Source organism: Staurois parvus, unplaced genomic scaffold, assembly GCF_062004578.1.
Source record: "Staurois parvus isolate SC_StPar_1 unplaced genomic scaffold, SC_StPar_1.0 ptg000376l, whole genome shotgun sequence".
Lineage (NCBI taxonomy): Eukaryota > Metazoa > Chordata > Amphibia > Anura > Ranidae > Staurois > Staurois parvus.
The window spans coordinates 2,325,025-2,343,366 of NW_028318172.1; the positions used below are offsets into that span (position 1 = coordinate 2,325,025).

General features: G+C 41.4%; 2 protein-coding genes across 7 annotated transcripts in view; one reads left to right on the plus strand and one right to left on the minus strand.

Annotated features, from left to right (window-relative positions):
* The window catches only part of VWA5B2 (von Willebrand factor A domain containing 5B2), a 58,734-nt gene extending 57,236 nt beyond the window's left edge, over nucleotides 1-1,498 (plus strand). For all 5 annotated transcript variants that reach the window (XM_089685483.1, XM_089685486.1, XM_089685484.1 and 2 more), the window contains one exon: nucleotides 1-1,498. In XM_089685483.1, coding sequence (XP_089541609.1) covers nucleotides 1-609 — 609 coding nt within the window. In that variant the 3' untranslated portion in view covers nucleotides 610-1,498.
* Nucleotides 745-18,342, minus strand: part of ALG3 (ALG3 alpha-1,3- mannosyltransferase) — a 20,197-nt gene continuing 2,599 nt past the window's right edge. For both annotated transcript variants that reach the window (XM_089685490.1, XM_089685489.1), the window contains exons 3-9: nucleotides 11,291-11,438; nucleotides 10,899-11,059; nucleotides 8,440-8,560; nucleotides 4,426-4,631; nucleotides 4,273-4,349; nucleotides 1,170-1,314; nucleotides 745-1,078 (exon numbers count right to left, since the gene is read on the minus strand). In XM_089685490.1, the coding sequence (XP_089541616.1) occupies nucleotides 901-1,078; nucleotides 1,170-1,314; nucleotides 4,273-4,349; nucleotides 4,426-4,631; nucleotides 8,440-8,560; nucleotides 10,899-11,059; nucleotides 11,291-11,438 (1,036 nt within the window). In that variant the 3' untranslated portion in view covers nucleotides 745-900. The remainder of the gene's footprint in view (nucleotides 1,079-1,169; nucleotides 1,315-4,272; nucleotides 4,350-4,425; nucleotides 4,632-8,439; nucleotides 8,561-10,898; nucleotides 11,060-11,290; nucleotides 11,439-18,342) is intronic.

The window sequence follows — 18,342 nt, forward strand, 5'->3', positions numbered from 1 at the left end:
ATAAGCTTGCAGTTTGCAGAGGGTTTTTTCAGCTTGAACAACGCTTTCTCCAGTGTAGTGCAGATCTCACTTCAACGTCTGCTTCGTACTTCCCCATTCTCCTGTCATCGTGGGAGCCTAAGCCCAGTGTCTGAGCCTTTCCCTTCAGAAGCTGGGGAGTGTCTTAAGGCAGAAGCACAAAATTGTAAAGGGGGGTCTCAGCCTGAAGTCCCAGCGACCCAGGAGACCTCTTTTCTCCCTGTCTATGCCTCATCATGTCCTGAAGCTCTTTGTCATCAAGCAGACAGTGGACGGGGATCTGAAACTGACCCATGTGATACCTCTCCATGTCCTTCAGAGGCAGGAGCAGAACTGGACACAGATCTTGAAGGCTCTTCCTGGGCTACAGCTGTGGCTCTTGCATGGCTGGAGCATCGCTGTGCAGGTTTTTTCACAGAATGGGAACTGCTGGCAGCCAAAGCAGAGGGATGGCTACGGACACAGACATTGCCTGATGGGTTACAGTTACCAGCTTTGAAAGGGGCTGCCCGTCAACTTTTCCTCCTCCTTCGTCATTGGGATGAAAACCTTAATTTAAATATGCTCTGCTACAAGCCAGGTGATGTTTGAGTTGTCATATCTGAACATATACAATTACCCAACACTGGCTGTTGGCCTATCCGACTGATGCTGGGTGGGACCCTTTGGTGGTGGATGGCTATTTTTTTTTTTTTTCTCTTTCTTAAATCAAAAACCATTGTGAGATTGTTTTAACAAGTGAAGAGGAAATTTCCATCTTTATTAGCTTACAAAAATAAAGTCTATACTTTTTATTTTCCTTGAGACAATCACTCTTTAGAAGTGTTCTTTGTACCCTAGAGTTTTAAGAAAACCGGACATTTAGAAATGAAGATAAGGAAATCAGTCCTTCTTCTTACGAGGAGTTCGAGTGGATTCCGAGGGACTGGTCTCATCTGGTGGACCGCCAAGCCACAAGTGCAGCAAAATGGCTCCATGACAAATATGAAGAGCCCCCGAGCTCACAGAGGTGGAAGGAAATGTGTTCCATGAAAGCTCAATAAGGCCAAGGATAAGGATCCTGGATATAAAGAAAAAAAAAAAAAAAAAAAAAAAAACTGTTCATATCAGCTAATTAGAGAAGAAAATTATTCAAGTGTATACATACTTACTTGGCAAGTCCTGGCAAGATGCTAGTATTTGTGCACCACAAAAGATATGGCAGTGTGTGGAAGTACCAGACATAAAATTGGTAGTGCAGGGAACGGCTGAAGGTTATACCCAGGAAGTTACTGGAAAATAGGACAAATATAATCTCTTAGAGAGTTAAGGAAAATGAGGCTTCAGGGGCTCATTTTCTACCACTTCAATGGAAATTGTTAAAGACTTGATTAATCATCCACGTCTATTATTTGTCCTAGAGCATTTAAAAACTAAAATCTAATTGGCTGTTTTGGGAAACAATTTTAAAGGGTTTTTAAATAAAATTATTTCTATGAAACAGTTATGTTATATTACTTTGAGCATTTGGTCTGTATGCTGTAGCACAAAACAATGAAAAAACAGTAGGTTAATTACAAATGTTTTCACATACCTTTTTATCCAGAATTCACATTTTCCAATTGGCTGTCTCAATCTTGTGTAAAAACTTTTATAAATTAGAGCCCTTGGTTATGGATTGCAGATGCTAAACTATCACTCATAGGAAAACTGTAGTTTTGTTTACACTTTTAAATCTGTTGCTTTCTTTTAAAATGCAATTTAGGCTTTTTTTGTATTCACTTTGGATAATCAACTACCATCAAAAATAAAATTTTTGTACTCACTGTAAAATCTTTCTCCAGGTACATTGAAGGGCACATCTGTTAAACACTTTTTTTCCCCTCACTAAATCCCCCTCAAGTCCGAGAACATTTTTTTTCTGCTTTACTGATGTCCTTGGTTCCAAACATTAACTTTTAGGCTACCTGAACGCATCATACATTTCTTTTTGGACACAGAAGGCATGGTAGCAAATCTGGATGTTTTTATTCCTCTTATTGAATAATAAAATTAGAGAAAAATGCATTTTCTGTATTTTTTTTTTTTTTTTTGCAATTCAGGGTTTACAAAATTTGCATACCCCAAAATATGCATTTTACTGTAGGACCGCTTTATTCTCTTTCCAAACACGATGTTGCAACACAGCAGGCAAAAAAAAAAAAAAACCCCTGTGTAAATTGTTAGCTTAATGTTCAGATTAAGGCCAGCCATACATTGGGTTGAAGAAAAAAAAAAAAATTTACTCAACAAGTCAGTGTTGATGGGGAAACCCTCCCACTGCACTTGTATTGTAGTCTTGTGTTGCTTGTATTCTGACAGCAGGAAGTTTCCCTGCTATACAATGCAATGTACTGAATACAAATGATCACTGCTGCCAGCTATAGTCAGGGACAGTAATCATGGAGAGGGGAAAAAAAAAAAAAAAAAAAACCACACTTGATAGACTGGATGTACTGAAGTCGATCAATAGGTTGACAGCAACAGAAACCTATGGCCAGGCTAGTTTTACTGAACTGGCTAAATTTCAATCTGGCTATGGCCAGCTTGTGTCAAATTAACTTTTAACTGCTAAAAATTCAAATGACATTGCATTCACTTGCATAAGTGTTTGATGCTTACACATTGACTGCAGATGTCATCCAGATCTGACATTTTTGCAATACATGTAACTCATACGCATGCTATTTGGTAAAGCAAGGTTGTAATTGCTGCCTTTTAAAGGCTAGACCCTGGGAAGCTATAACCCCCCTCCAACCACACACCTGCTAAGTTATTGCTAACAGCCAAAAGAGGAAAAGATGGCATGAGGGGAGGGAGCAGTGTCCCTCATAAGCTGCATGTACAAAAATCCCATTTTCTTCACTTTACACTAAGGAACACAGGAAGCATTAATTCAGCTACATTTTGCAACTTATCAGATCACTGCCACAGAAACTATACCCAGACCCCTGCTAAGGAGGAAGGGAGACTGGCCTGTAATGTGTCATTGAGCACTGGACTCACCTAAGACACCTGTGTGTAACATGTGAGTCAACTGCAGAGCGCTTTACAGGTCCAAGGGCACGGTGCACCCATATAGTGGAACCCTGTCCCTGAAGTCTCCTTAGGGAATGTACCAACCACACAGACAGTTGAGTACTTTTTTTTTTTTTTTTCCCGATAAGGCATACAGCAGATCATATAGATCCCATGGTGCTACACCATGATCTGTCCAGCATCTTGTTGAACCAAGCAAAAGATACAGAAGAGTCAAAAGAGCAGGTCCATTCTCCTGTTGACAATAAGCGTATCTGGGCAGCTATAAAGTTTAAAGTGTTATAGCCTCTAGGCAGACTGGCCTTCAGTTTGTATGTGTGAAGAGAAGATTAAAAGGTTGAATCATGTGACCATCACACTTTTTTTTTTTTTTTTTTTTTTTAAAACATGATTAGCAAGGAGGTGGGTGGGGGAAGATTTTATCCCAGGGGCTTTAAAGAATAAGTTTACCTTTGGTAACATGTTGCCAAACAGCACCCCTCAGTTCATAATGTTCTCCAGGAACTGTGCCCATATACAAACTTTCTATAATGAGTCGACACTGAAATCTCAGATGGGGTTATTGGCCCTACCTAGTTAACCTCAGAACTACATATTTCTTACAGAGAAATATGCACATCCTATCCTGTGATAATGCTGCTCCTGCAGTACAATGAGTGGCCGTTCCCATCCCAGGACAGGAGTATTAATGGAAGGCTCACCAATTTAACTAGAGTTTAAAGTGGTTCTAAAGGCTTTTTGCCTGCATGCATTCTATGAAGGTAAAAAACACCTGTGTGTTACAGCCCCCCCTAAAAAAAACTTACCCGACTCCCCTCTAGTTCAAGCGATGTACACAAGAGCCTCGGTTCTCCGGGGGGACACTCCTGATTGGCTGAGACAGCAGTGGGAGCCATTGACTCCTGCTGCTGTCGATCTCAGCCAGTGAGCTAATCAGGAGAGAGGGGCCAGGGCAGAGCCGCTGCTCTGTGTGAATGGACATGCAGAGCCGCGGCTCGAAAGCACACCTGCTCGAATGGCTTGCTACGGGGGCACCATACAGGAGGGAGAAGCCAGGAATGCCGGTAGGGGACCCAAGAAGAGAATCTCTGCAAATCCACTGCACACAGCATGTACATTTAACATGCTTGTTATTTATATATTAAAAAACACCACCACCTAAAAGACTTTAGTATCACTAGCTTTTTAAAAGGATACGGTTTGCTGAAAGTTGGTGTGACCGGGGCTTCCTTTGTGCTGGATCCTTCAGAAGAGTAAGAAGGCTCTGCCCAGACCTGAAAGTAATGAAATAGTAAACATTTTAAAAATACACTCAAATAAAACCCACTAAGATCACTTTTCAGTGTGTACCTGTGCCAGCGGTAAAAACAGAACAGTGCAAGGCCAGTCAGATGAGCTGTAAGTAGTGTCAGGTGGAAAGCCCTGTGCTGGAACACATGCTCTGGGAGGAACCGCCAGTTCACTGTCCATTGGAACAGAAACTGTCTGCCAAAATCGAAGGATCGTATAAGATACCCAGTAGGATTTTCTAGCAGAAACGGAAGAGCCAGGATCACCTGTGGGATCACAACAGTATAAAAAGAGAAGCATAGGAAAAGTTATAAAAATTGCTCGCTGGAACCTGACTGTTATTTAGCTCCTAAAAAAACATGTTGGCCAAGTTGCGATTAAGAGACCGGAGATAGGATTTGTGAAGGAATATCCATAACTCAGATTTAAAGCCCCGATTCTATATTTAAAGTGGAAGTAAAGCCCACTTTATAAGTTGTACCTACAGGTAAGCCTATAATAAGGCTTACCTGTAGGTACAGTGAACATCTCCTAAACATGCACCATTTAGGAGATATTCACAGCAAACAGCTGGTGATATCAGCATGGTGCCAAAGGTCTCTATGTACAGGCAAGTCTATCATAATGTTCTAGTATGCAGTGCATACCAGTACATTATGGCCTAAACCTGCAAGTCCCCTTTTTTTTTTTTCTTAATTATTTTTAAAGGGAAGTTTACAACCACTTTAAGGCGGTTTACAGCCAAAAACAGGGTCACAAACTAGCATTTCTCACATCTGACAGGTTTTTCATATTTGAAAATATAATTGATCAGTCTCTCTTTTCCTAGAGAGAAGGAAAGTAGTGAACCACACATGCATCCTTTTAATATATCAGGCAAGACATTTAAGTGACAGGAGCAGATTTTCTTCTTTTTATTTTCCAGGAAGTGTCCGTTTATAGCTGGCCTTAGTCTCCCTACTCTCAGCTTACTTTCCTATTGCAAAGGGCAGATATGTAAGGGAAGGTTTAATAGAAAAGTAACAGGTAAGTAAATACAGCATAGTTTAAAAAAAACCATACCCAATAATTCCAGGTATGGGTAAGAATGTGACCCACTCCCCTCCCCAGCAGTACACATTCATCTTTCTTCTGCTCCATTCAGCTTCCCAGCTTGGTGATCTATGTACATTGCATTTTAAAAAAACTGTGTTGCAGATTCTTACTAGTTTCTGCTCTGAAGAAAAAAAGTTGTATGTTTAATTATGTGCAAAATGACTCTGAATTGGAATAACTTTTTCATTATTAAAGTGGAACTTTAATCAGAAAATGTAAGGCCTACTAGATCACTTAAGCCATGCCCCTTTTGCAGGTATAGCTATGTAAAACATTAAAAAAAAGTGCCTATACTCTTTAAAATCCAGTAATACGCTGTCTCACCCTGCCCATGCTCCGCTCTCTAATTTTCAGTACTGTGCCGATCTGCTGACAGCCTAAAAATGTACTGCCGCTCTGAGCAGAGACGATCAATCTCCGGCTCTCTGCTCTGCCCCTCCAGCACTCATTGGAGTGCTGGGCTGTGGAGGGGGCAGGAGCGGCTGGCTCAGGCTCCTGGGTGGATCCCAACCTGATAGATGGGATATTTTCAGAGCCTGGACTATCTGTGACGTCAGCCGACTTTAGCCAGATATTGGCTGAAAACAGGTCACAGGAGTGCAGAACGAGCTTTGCCTGCACTTCTCCTTTAAATCAGCTGATGCCATTGCAGTGTGCCAATTAGGAAAACTACAGCGTCAGCCTCCTTTTAGAAGTGATTAACTCTTTGGGAGTATCGCACCAAAAATGAAATTTTTTGTTGCATCAGATGCCTAAAATCTGACTTGTATCTTCTGGGGAAATCAAGGTGTCCCAATCGCACAAGCAGGAAATGATATTTCTGGGGACATTCTATACACCAACTATGTACAGAAGATGTCTAGTTTGCCACAATGCATATAATTTTTACAGAAAATTACAGTCCTGCAGATTGAAAAGGGAAGGTTATTTTTAATAACATTCAATTACAATATGGCTTAAATAGCAATTGTATATGCTACATCTTTGTTAATTGTAACAACAAAAGTAGAGTTACCCTTTAATGGACTAGGGTCCCCTAAAGACTAAACTAGAGATATTCAGATTATGATGTAGAACTTGCCAAAAAGGAGTTGAGTAGTTGAAGCCCATTCGGTTTCATAATAAGGCCAAGAATATCAGTCAAATCCTGGTTTCCAACTAGATTTTAAGGAAGGACTTCCTCCTAAAATCCTGATTACCAAATAAACTTCCAAAACCAATCCAACTGCAGTCAATAGTTCACGTTCCAAAAACAGCTTTCCCCAATTCTGTTTCTTTCGAACCTTAACCGCCTCCCACCCGCCATATAAGGAAATGACGGGCACAAGGCGGTTTTCTCATTCTGGGAGGACGCCATATAACGTCCTCCCACTCTAACCATGCGTGTGCACCCAGCAATGAGTGGTGCGCTGTATCCCCGGGACACAGCAGATCAACGATCAGCGGAAAGAGCCGATGACTTCGGCTCTGTTATGTGATCAGCTGTGTCCAATCACAGATGATCGCATGTAAATAAGGAAATGCCGGTTGTCAGCATGACAGCTCGTGAGGAGAGAAATGCCGAGAGCTCATGAGGAAAGGAGAGCCGATAATCGGCATTCCTCAGAGGGGAAATCTACATTGATCATCAGTGCCCTGATGGTCAGCGTAGCCCCATCAGTGCCACCTGTCAGTGCCCATCAATGCCACCTGTCAGTGCCTACCAGTGCCCATCTGAGCTGCCGGGGGGGAGGGGGGGGAGGTGTGGTATCGTGCATACAAGAGCCAGGCACAGACTCTCACTGTATTAAGAAGTCTTCATGTATCCCCTCCTCCCTCAGGAATGCGATCTGCGTGTGATGCTGAGCCTCTGCCTAACAATTCTTTGCCAAATAAGGATTGGCTTGTCCGTGGTAGAAAGATACCAGTTGATTTTGTGTAGAAAAAGAAGCGGTTATGCTTTGTGTGTAGTCAGAGAAGTGAGGACTTTCTGCATGCAACATCTCGCAGAGAAAGAGAAAAGAAGATCTCCCTGCCTTAATATCGAAACTAACAGTGGGAGATCAAAAGCATCCTTTTGGTCATGAGACTTGAAGCTGCTTAAAACCAAGGCTGACTGACAAAACATCTTTCTGTAAATATTTTTACTGCACCCTTTTGACCTTTTGGTAATAAATCTTACTTTCTAAAAGTGTTGAACAGTTTCTATAGCTCCTTAATGTAACTTACGAATCCCTGCCGCTGGAGAGCGCTACTATGAGTATTTAACCCTCTGTATAACCAGTCTGTAGAGATAGCGGGATACTGACCAGTCATCCTAGTGTATTGCTGAGTTTCCTCTTTCTCTGTATAAAAAGGAGGTGGTGGCAGTGTGAATGGTTAATTGTGTAATTAACCTGACCCAGTAACAATCGCATTCAGGCTGCCAGTACGTCGATCGTGGTCCAATTCGCTGGAAAATCGGTGTGCAGGGTGCAGCTGGGTGTAGCATTTTTGCGCACGTGACATAGCGGTTTTAGATTGGCTAGTCCTTCAGTCACGAGTTTGGTGAGAAGGGCTGGGGTCTGACGCCGCGCCCGTGACAGATGGGATTTGTAGTTAATTCATAGATTTCTTGTAACAGTGGCTGTGAGGCAGAGGAACCTCCATCCACTGTCACAGCAGGGGCCCAGAGGGTGAGGGGGGTGCTGCAAAGTAACATGTTACACTCCAAGTAGGGATGAAAAATGTTACTAAAGGTGAAACAATCCTTCAAAGTATGGTTTATAATCATTAAACACACACACACACACACACACACACACGTGAACATGAAGTATTTTAAATTGAACAGTAGGATAAAATCAGTTGGATTCACTATGTTCTCACCTAACTCAACAAAAAAGGACTTTCAAAATACAACATAGCAGAATTCTCTTCTGATTAGTATGGTGTTGGCACTAAGCACTTTGCACTGTTTTATTGAAGGAGTCTGAAAATATTTTAGGGTTCTACTGTCACCTGAAGAATAGCACAGATACACAGCTTCAGAATTGTGCGCAGTAGTCCAAATCGGCAGAGGAGGAGATACAGCAGTCCTGGCGCTAATAGAAGTATGTTCATCTTGACAGAGACAGCTAGGCTGTAAGAAAAGAGTGGATACAACTGTAAGATACAGATACCGTAACTGTGAGCTCCTACCTCACCGACAACAATCTTCTTGACCCTTTACAGTCTGGCTTTCGCTCACTACACTCCACTGACGCTGCCCTACTAAAACTCACTAATGATCTACTAACTGGTAAAACCAATGGCCACCACTCCATACTCTTACTACTTGACCTCTCCGCAGCTTTTGATACGGTTGACCATCCCCTCCTCAAAAAAACTCCACTCTCTTGGCCTCTGGGACTTTGCTCTCTCCTGGTTCTCCTCCTACCTATCGCAGCGCTCCTTCATAGTTACCTATAACTCTGCCTCCTCCTCTCCCTCTTTCTGTAGGGGTCCCTCAAGGTTCTGTCCTTGGACCTCTACTCTTCTCCATCTACACCTCCTCCCTTGGTCACTTGATAAACTCCCATGGCTTTAAGTACCATCTCTATGCTGATGACACCCAAATCTATCTTTCTACTCCTCACCTCACCCCTTCAGTCGCCTCTCGCATTACTAACCTACTAAGTGACATATCGGCATGGATGTCACTCCACTTCCTCAAACTCAATCTTTCCAAAACTGAGCTCTTAGTATTCCCCCCAGCCCGTGCCCCCTCCCCTGACTTCTCCATCAAGATCAATAACACAACCATCAGTCCCTCCCCTCATGCCAGGATACTAGGTGTAATCCTAGACTCCCATCTGTCCTTTCAGTCCCAAAGCCAATCGCTGTCCAAATCTGGTAAACTTCACCTCCGCAACATCTCCAAGATACGGCCGTTCTTAACCTCGGAAACTACTAAGCAACTTATTCACTCCCTTCTTATATCTCGCCTTGACTATTGTAACTTCCTCCTCATTGGCCTACCTCATCGCAGGCTATCTCCTCTTCAGTCGATCATGAATGCTGCTGCCAGGCTTATCCACCTTACTAACCATTCTGTATCTGCCACCCCTCTCTTCCAATCCCTCCACTGGCTTCCCGTTGCCCAATGGATAAAATTCAAAACATTAACAACAACATATAAACCCATTTATAACTCTGCCCCAAATTACATCACCAATCTTGTCTCCAAATATCACCCAAACCGTACTCTCCGCTCCTCGCACAACATCCTCCTCTCTAGCTCCCTTGTCTCCTCCTCCCATGCTCATCTCCAGAGCTTCCCCCATCCTCTGGAACTCTCTACCCGGATTTATCAGACTATTGCCTACTCTGCTCACTTTTAGGAGATCTCTGAAAACCTCTTTCAGGGAAGCCTATCCTTCTCTCAGCTAGTAATGGAATCTTCTACTCTTACAACCAGTCCATCCCTCAGTTACTACCTTTTGTACCACTAGCCCCTCCCTCCTAGATTGTAAGCTCCAAGGAGCAGGGCCCTCCTATTCCTCTTGTATTGAACTGTATTGTTGCTGTATTGTCTCCCGTTATATTGTAAAGTGCTGAGCAAAGTGTTGGCGCTATATAAATCCTGTATAATAATAATCATAATTATTAAATACCCAACAATAACAATCCTGATGGAGGCTGATCACTGATTATTAGATATACCCCTAAAGACAACAGCTGAAGCTTGTGCTGACATTCCTACACCACCTGAAGCTAACAGTGGTGGTGGTTGTGATCACATTTATCCTTGTACCTATGTGGGTAGATGCACAATACATATTACAATAAATCTGCAGGTTGCACTATGGAATACTTGCTTATCTTTTACATGGCTTAATGTACATGCTGGAACAGAGCTGCAAACAGTGAATCCATGATGATGTACTCTGGAGTTCCTAAGTGCCATTAAACAACCTGTTGTTGTGATATGACATATGGTTCCAAGGTTGTGGATGGATGATTACTGACAACATACGGTTATAATATCACCTATAATTTGGGTCTTATTGCTTGGCAAGAGGCTGCAATTGGTGGTGGTGTTGAATGCACAAGTGGAAACATATGACAAGATGTTCAATGGTAGTGGAAACCTACACAAAATTACTTGAAACAGCAACTGGAAGGTTTTTTTCCCCACCTTAATGCATAATTAAGGTGAAAAACCATTTTACTTTAGAACACCTTTAGGTATTATAAGTAAAAGCATTTTATCGAGAGAAATTGTATGAACTACTTGTCAGAATCCTATAATTTACCTATAAAACACAAATCTATAAATATATTGTTACCCATTGTGTTACAGAAATTCCTATAATATACCAGTGTCATCTATATAAAAAACACAAGTCTTTGCATGTTTCGGGGGGAGTGTTCATTTTTAATAATGCAATCAAAACAAAGACTTTAGGTGCTCTGCTGCTGAGCTAGCAGTTGCCTACCTGTAGAAAAAGCAGCCCCAGCTCCAGCGGTCCTGTAATAACAGATTGATGGAAAGGAATAAGATGACCATTGCCACAGGGTCATTGAAAAGCCGGAGGAGGAAGATGGAGTGGACACGATACGAAGCACAGCACATGAAGAAAAATACATAGGGTGGTACCTAGTAATACAAGGACACATGTATTAGTTATATAGAAGTATCATAGAAATGGGACTTTAAAAGCCATTATACAAAACTACAAAAAGTTAAAATCAGAACACTTAATTACAAAAAGTAGCACATGATTTATGAATGGATACATCATATACATATTAGAAATAACCATATTCCCCCCACCAAAAAAAACAAAAAACAAAACTTGAACACATTTAGTGTCATGCAGCTCCTCACCTTCTTGGTGATAATGTAGATACGAAACACAAGGTACAGTGTGAGCAGGTACAGCACTGCAAAGATATACTGTGCCAGTCGGATGTTGCTCCCTTGCTCAGTTATGTAATATAAAGCACTGAAAATGTATACAAATCCAGCCGGATACCTGTTCCAAATACAGTGACACAAAACAGATCTTCAATTCAGACATTACCAGTACACAAGGAATTGTGTGGCATACACAAGGCTAAATGCATGTCAATTGTCAGCAGATGGAAAATTCAGTAAACCCTGAATGTAAATCCAAATTGTCTTTTCCAGTAACAACCAATAACATTATAGCCATCTTCATATAGTATAAGACAATAATGAAAGCAAATATGTAATTGGCTGCTCAAATCTATGCCCCTTTGGAGACGGAATATCAATTGGCAGGTTAGAAAACCTATGCTGATCACCATTGTGCTCTCCAGAGATAAAAGCTCTGCCTGTGCCATTTACTGCTGTGGTAGATCACTCTTCAGAGGTGTATGCAGGTGTTCAGGAAGCGATACTGCAGCCTCCTGAATAGAGAGGAGCTCAGGCTTGTTCGGATCCTAGCCTGAACCCACCTCAGTGATCCTGCTAGGAAGTGGTCACTGTACCACTCCAAAGCAACCGAGGTACTGCCAGCCACACATATACATGTCCTTTGCATATGTGCAGCTGCTGCAAATGGCTCAGTTACGATTGGTACAGTACAGTGACAGCTTTCTGTCAGGATTGCTCAGGTGGGTTCAGGCTAGGATCCGAACAAGCCTGATCAACTCGCTGCAGTTTACTGAATAATCACCTACTGAAAACACAGAAATATCTACAACAAAAAACTTTTCAGAGGGGCGGCAGGGACTGCGGCCAGGTTAAAAAGTACTAAAATTTCTGTATTATTGCTCTCCTAAAGGAAAAAAAGATAGCCACACACAGCTAGAATTCTGTTCGAACAGAAATCTAAAAAAAAATTTTTAAATTATCTTTAGAGCATGCATTAGTACCTTCAGAAAGTCCGTCCATGCACACTAGGAGCAGAAAAAAAAATGCCAAAATTTCTGGTAGAAAAAGCAGAATTAAAAAATGCTCATATTGCACAAGAGTTTGAGCATTTTCTTTTACATGGGCAGCACAGTGGCTAAATGGTTAGCACTCCACCTGGCAGTGCTAGGGTCATCGGTTCAAATCCCAACCATGGCACCACTTGCCTGGAGTTTGCATGTTCTCCCTGTGTGGGTTTCCTCCGGGTACTCCTGTTTCCTCCCACAAATTCAAAGACATGCTGTAGAATAATTGGATCCGTTCTAAATTGGCCCTAGTATGTGTATGTATGAATGCGAGTTAGGGACCATAGATTGTACACCGCTTGAGGGTTAGGGACTGATGTGAATGTACAATATATATGTAAAGCGCTGCGTAAATTGACGGGACTATATAAGTACCTGTAATAATAAAATACAAGTTTTTTTTTCCCCAAAACAAATTTCCCCCTTTATCTGCCTGAAAACTTCTCTCAAAAACACACTTGTGAAGGACTTTTTTTTTCTGCCTCAACTCTCCTCTTGAAATATGCTTCAAAACGTCCTAATGAGCATGGACACATAGGAGGTTATTTTACTAAAGCTGGAGAGGGCAAAATCATGGAAACCAATCAGCTTCTAACCTCAGCTTGTTCAATTAAGCTTTGGCAATAAAAGCTGGAAGTTGATTGGTTTCTATGCTGAAGTCAACTTGATTTTTGTGCTCTCCAGCTTTAGTAAATAAACCCCACAAAATATGAGCTGCTTCTGTAGGCAGGAGAGTGTGCATGGTGTCCCTAAAGCAGACCTCTGCGTTTGTCACTTTAAATAGTTTGCTTGGACCGTGCTGCATGGACTGTATGTAGCGAATACAAAGTGCTGGGTTTTGGCTGTCAAACAGGGACTTCCCTTCTAACACCCGGAACAAAATAGTCAGTCTGAGTGGAGCTCAGTCATTCATAGGCAGCTTTGTATTCTGTGATTGAATACAAAGCTTCCCCTGATTGACCAAGTTGGAGCTTGTGACATCATCAGCCCACTTTTCAGCCTAAGCCAATCAGAGGAACCTCTATTTATTCACTGAATGGTCCAAAACAGCTTGGTCCAAACCATTTAAAGTGATAAGAAACCTTGGTATCAGTTTTAAAATTGAATTTGATTGCTACACCAATGGTTCAAATGTTCATGTTTAAATTCAAAATGCATGGAAATTATGTAATGTTTACATCTACGACCCTACAACATACCATATATAAAATGGACAAATGTCTGTGACAGACATAGAAATTCTACTTTCAGATCAAACTTTGCCTAGCACATGTGCATGCTCCCTCAAAAGTCCCTTTTTTTATGGATGGTGTCTGTTCAATCCCAGCAGGGAATCCTAGACAGATTCCGTGCTACGTTAGTTCAAATAGTACAGACATCTGTATCGGTTCCTATTTATCCTACATGAAAAAAAGAAAACCAAACAAAAAAACTAAAAACAAAAACAGACCTATGCAATCCCTATGGGAGGGATGATGTAAGTAGATGTGCAACAACTTAGATTGCTACCTCTAATCAGTAAAAGCCAGCACCAGTAAAACTGCACCCCCATTATGTGCAAACTTAGGGAATCCTACCTCCAGCAGTGGACTTGGAAAAGTGCAGTAACAGACTTGGCAAGATCTACTCAATGTTGTGATCGGCAGGCAGCAAGCCCGCCAAATGAGACACATGCCCAGCAACCATGTTTAATGGATGCAGTTGTGATTCATTTGATAGCAAAAATGGGGTTAAAACAAGCAGTGAGCTGGCATCACATTGTCTCTTCAACAGCGGTCTATCTCTTCCAAATCACAATCTGAACTCGGATCATGCTTCAGAGGAAAGGCAGATTTTTACGCACTCTGAAGGCTACCCTACAGGCAATAAAAGGTATTTTAAATTTATGTTTTAGAAATCCTTTCCCCCCCCCATTTATCGTTGTGTTTGTTAGCAAATTCTTTCGCAGTTATGATCTGTGAAGCGAGTACAATTGTCAGTCACCAATGCCCTTACTTCAGCTTTCTACATTCATATGTCTATACTTACTTTCAAACCCATTTATAGAATTAATGGGCTTGGAGGTATTCAAAACCTCCCATACTAGTGATCCCCATGCACTCTGTCAAATCTGAGATGTGCAGGGTTCTCTTACCCAGCCCCTACTGCAATTTCTGGTGCCTGCGTGGGGGGGCTGGTAAGATGACAAGGATGTAGGTGGGGACTGGGCAAAAAAATTCAGCACTGTCCCGATCTCACAGCACTCCTGTATTCAGAAGCCAGAAACTGTGAGTACATGAATAAAGGAAAGCTGCAAAAACAGGAAGGAGGAGCTGGAGGTGGAGAGAGAGGCGCCATCCCTGCCTCCTCCCGGCTCTCTCCTCCACTCTTCGCCTCTTCTAGCTCTCAGCTGTGTTCCCCCTTCCCTTCCTCCCTCCTGCCAGTGCAGCATGTGCATTCATGTGAACACTGCTGCTGGGTTCTGAATACAGGAGCTGCACTGGGAAAAGGGAGAGAGAACAAAGCCTGCACCTCATCCCAGCTCTCTCTTCATCGCTTCCAGCACCGGACTGATCGAAGTGGCGATACCGCTGTCACTACTTCTCTTAGTCTTGTAAACAAAATTAGTTCACCACAGGGCACCCCAATACACTCCTGGCACCTGGCGCAGTCACACCTTCTGCCAACTCTATGTCCCGACCCTGGTAAATGTGGACCAGAATGCAAATATTTTGTTTAATCCATCTGACCCAGAGGTGGATGGGTATAGCGAGACACAAATGAACCCACCTGTAGGGATGTATAGCTCTCTGTTTTGAACCAGGTATCAATGGCTACTCCTGTGAAAGGGGCGAAAGGCTGATACCTGGGTGGTCATCAATGTACACCCTTAGCCCTCATGCACACAGACATTAGCTTACAGGGCAAGTTCACTTTTAAAGAAAAATGTAAAGGTGAACTAACACTGGACATCCTCCCTGCTGCACTTACCGCCATGACTGCTGAGCGGTTTGTACCCACACAGCCAGTTCAGTAGTCTTGGGATTTGAAATCCCTGTTCTTCTCCCTCTGCTCTATGCAGCAGCTTCTGCGATGGACCAGATTGATTTGCTGTGACTGTGCTGCCCAATCAGAATCAATCTAATCTGTCCTGGAAGCAGCTGCACAGAGCAAGGATTTCACATTTTTTTTTTTTTTTTTTTTAGACAGATAGAGCTTTCTGTATTGTATTTATTTTTATATTTAATCACCACTGGGTTTTTTATTTTTTCTAAAACGAAAAAAAAAAAAAGTTTGTTTCTTTTATATAATTTAGCAAATAAGTAATTTTTCCTCTTCACTGATGTGTGCTGATAAGGCTGCACTGATGGACACTGATAGGCTCTGATGAGGCTGCACTGATGAGCAGTATAAACCATGTACTGACAGTTTGCCAGTTATCGGCTCTCCTTTCTTCACACAAAGTGTCTGAGGAAATGACTGCCAGTAACCGTCAAGTCTGTTTACATGTGATCAGCTGTGATTGGACACAGCTCATCACATGATAAATGGCAGCTGTGATTGGCCCTTTACCCTGATCCGTGATCAGCTGTGTCCAAAAGGATAAAGCAGTCACAGAGGGCGCCCGATGCAAACATCGGGGGAGCACAGGGGGCAGGGTCCAGGGAGGTCATCCACTGATGCCCTCCCAGAACTGGGAAGCTGTGCTGTAGCCATCTTTTGGCTATAACGCAGTCAGCAAAAGGTTAACTACTTCAATACCGGACACTTTTACCTCCTTCCTGCCCAGGCCAAATTTTCAGCGCTGTCGCATTTTGACAATGACAATTGCACAGAAAAGGAACACTGTACCCATATGAAATTTTTATCATTTTTTTCACACAAATAGAGCTTTCTTTTGGTGGGACTTAATCACTGGGTTTTTTAAAAAATTTTCTAAATACAAAACCCCCCCAAAAACAAACTTTTGAAGAAAAAAAAAAAAAAAAAAAAGCATTTTTCTTTATTTTTGTTGTTAAATTTTGCAAATAAATAACATTTCTTCATAAATTTAGGTCAAAATGTATCCTGCTACATTTCTTTGGTGAATCCACCCAAAATTAGTGTATATTATTTAGTCTGTAGGAAAGTTATAGAGTCCACAATCCAAGGTACAGGCGGTACCTCGTTTTACGAACGCCTCGGTTAACGTAATGTTCAGTTTACGAATGAAAATCCATTGAAAATAATGGCTCAGTTTACGCATTTTTTTTGCAATACGAACAGATTAATTGGTTTTCAAAGCATTTATGATTTTTTTTGCAATCATGACCCTGTACAGTACTATGCCTTTAAAGTGCACTTCATAAAGAGTTTTGAACAGATAAGACTTAACTTTTTTCTGACCTCCGAAATGGATTAATTGGTTTTCATTGCATTTACAAATTTTTTTTTAATCATGTCCCTTTATGCCTTTAAAAGTGCACTTTATAAAGAGATCAGATCAGATTTTTTTTTTTTTTTTGAACTTTTTTCTGAATTCCGGAACGGATTAAATTGATTTACAATGCATTCCTAAGGGAAACCGCATTTCGGTTTATGAATTTTTCGCAATATGAAAAGTCCCACAGAACTAATTATATTCTTAAACCGAGGTACGCCTGTGTGTATGTATATATGTGTGACACATGGACATATATAACACAATTGATCAAACCTGATGTACTGACGACCAATCGCATTTCTTGAGGCCCGAAATCGCCAGGAAATACCCCCCAAATCACCCATTTTTGGAAAATAGACAATTCAAGGTAATTGGTAAGAGGCATTGTGAATTTTTTGGAGGTTGTACTTTTTTTAGAAAAAAAAATTTTTTTTAACCACTTGAGCTCCAGAGGATTTACCCCCCCTTAATGACCAGGCCTCTTTTTGCTACTTGGCGCTGCACTAATTCAACTGATAATTGCGCAGTCATGCAATGCTGCACCCAAACAAAATTTACGTCCTTTTTTTCACGCAAATAGAGCTTTCTTTCGGTGGTATTTGATCATCTGTGCGCTTTTTATTTTTCACGCTATAAACAAAAAAAGGCCAAAAATTTTGAAGAAAAACAATGTTTTTTTACTTTCAGCTATAAAAAATATATAGTAAACTCAAAGTTGGTTATAAATTTAGGCCAAAATGTATTCTGCTACATGTTTTTGGTAAAAAAAATCCCAATAAGTGTATATTGATTGCTTTGTGTGAAAGTTATAGCGTCTACAAACTATGGTATAGATACTGCAATTTACGCCATTTTTCTGCTATACAGCACTGCGCTAGTTTAACGAACAATTGCGCGGTCATGCAATACGGTACATAAATGAAATTTACATCCTTTTTTCCCCACAAATTGAGCTTTCTTTTGGTGGTATTTGATTGCCTGTGCAGTTTTTATTTTTTGTGCTATAAAAAAAAAAAAAGGCTGACAATTTTGCGGAAAAAAAAAAACATGTCCAGTTAAAAAAAAAAAATGCAAAAATCAAATTTAGTCATAAATTTCTGCCAAAATGCATTCTGCGACATGTCTTTGCTAAAAAAAACCCAAAAAAACCCAATACGTGTAAATTAATTGGTTTACGTGAAAGTTATAATGTTTACAAATGGCGGGAAAGATACTGGGATTTTTAGTTTTTTTTTATACTAATAATGGCGGTGATCAGTGACTTATGGCAGCAACCAGCGACTTATGGCGGGACTGCGGCGGACATTCTGACATTGGGGGGTACTGACTTGGGGTCACTGACATCCCCAAAAACACTAATACAGTGATCAGTGCAAAAAAGAAAAAACACTGACACTGTACTAATGGCATTGGGGAGGAAGGGGTTAACTTTATTTTGCAGGGAAGGGTTAACTGTGTGAGGGGGAGTGTTTTACTAGGGGGCGGGGGTGTGTGCTGCACACCACTGATCGAGAGAGAGAAACTCTTCTTTCTCGATCAGCTCATCCTCGAGCTGTCAGGGAAGTGACAGACAG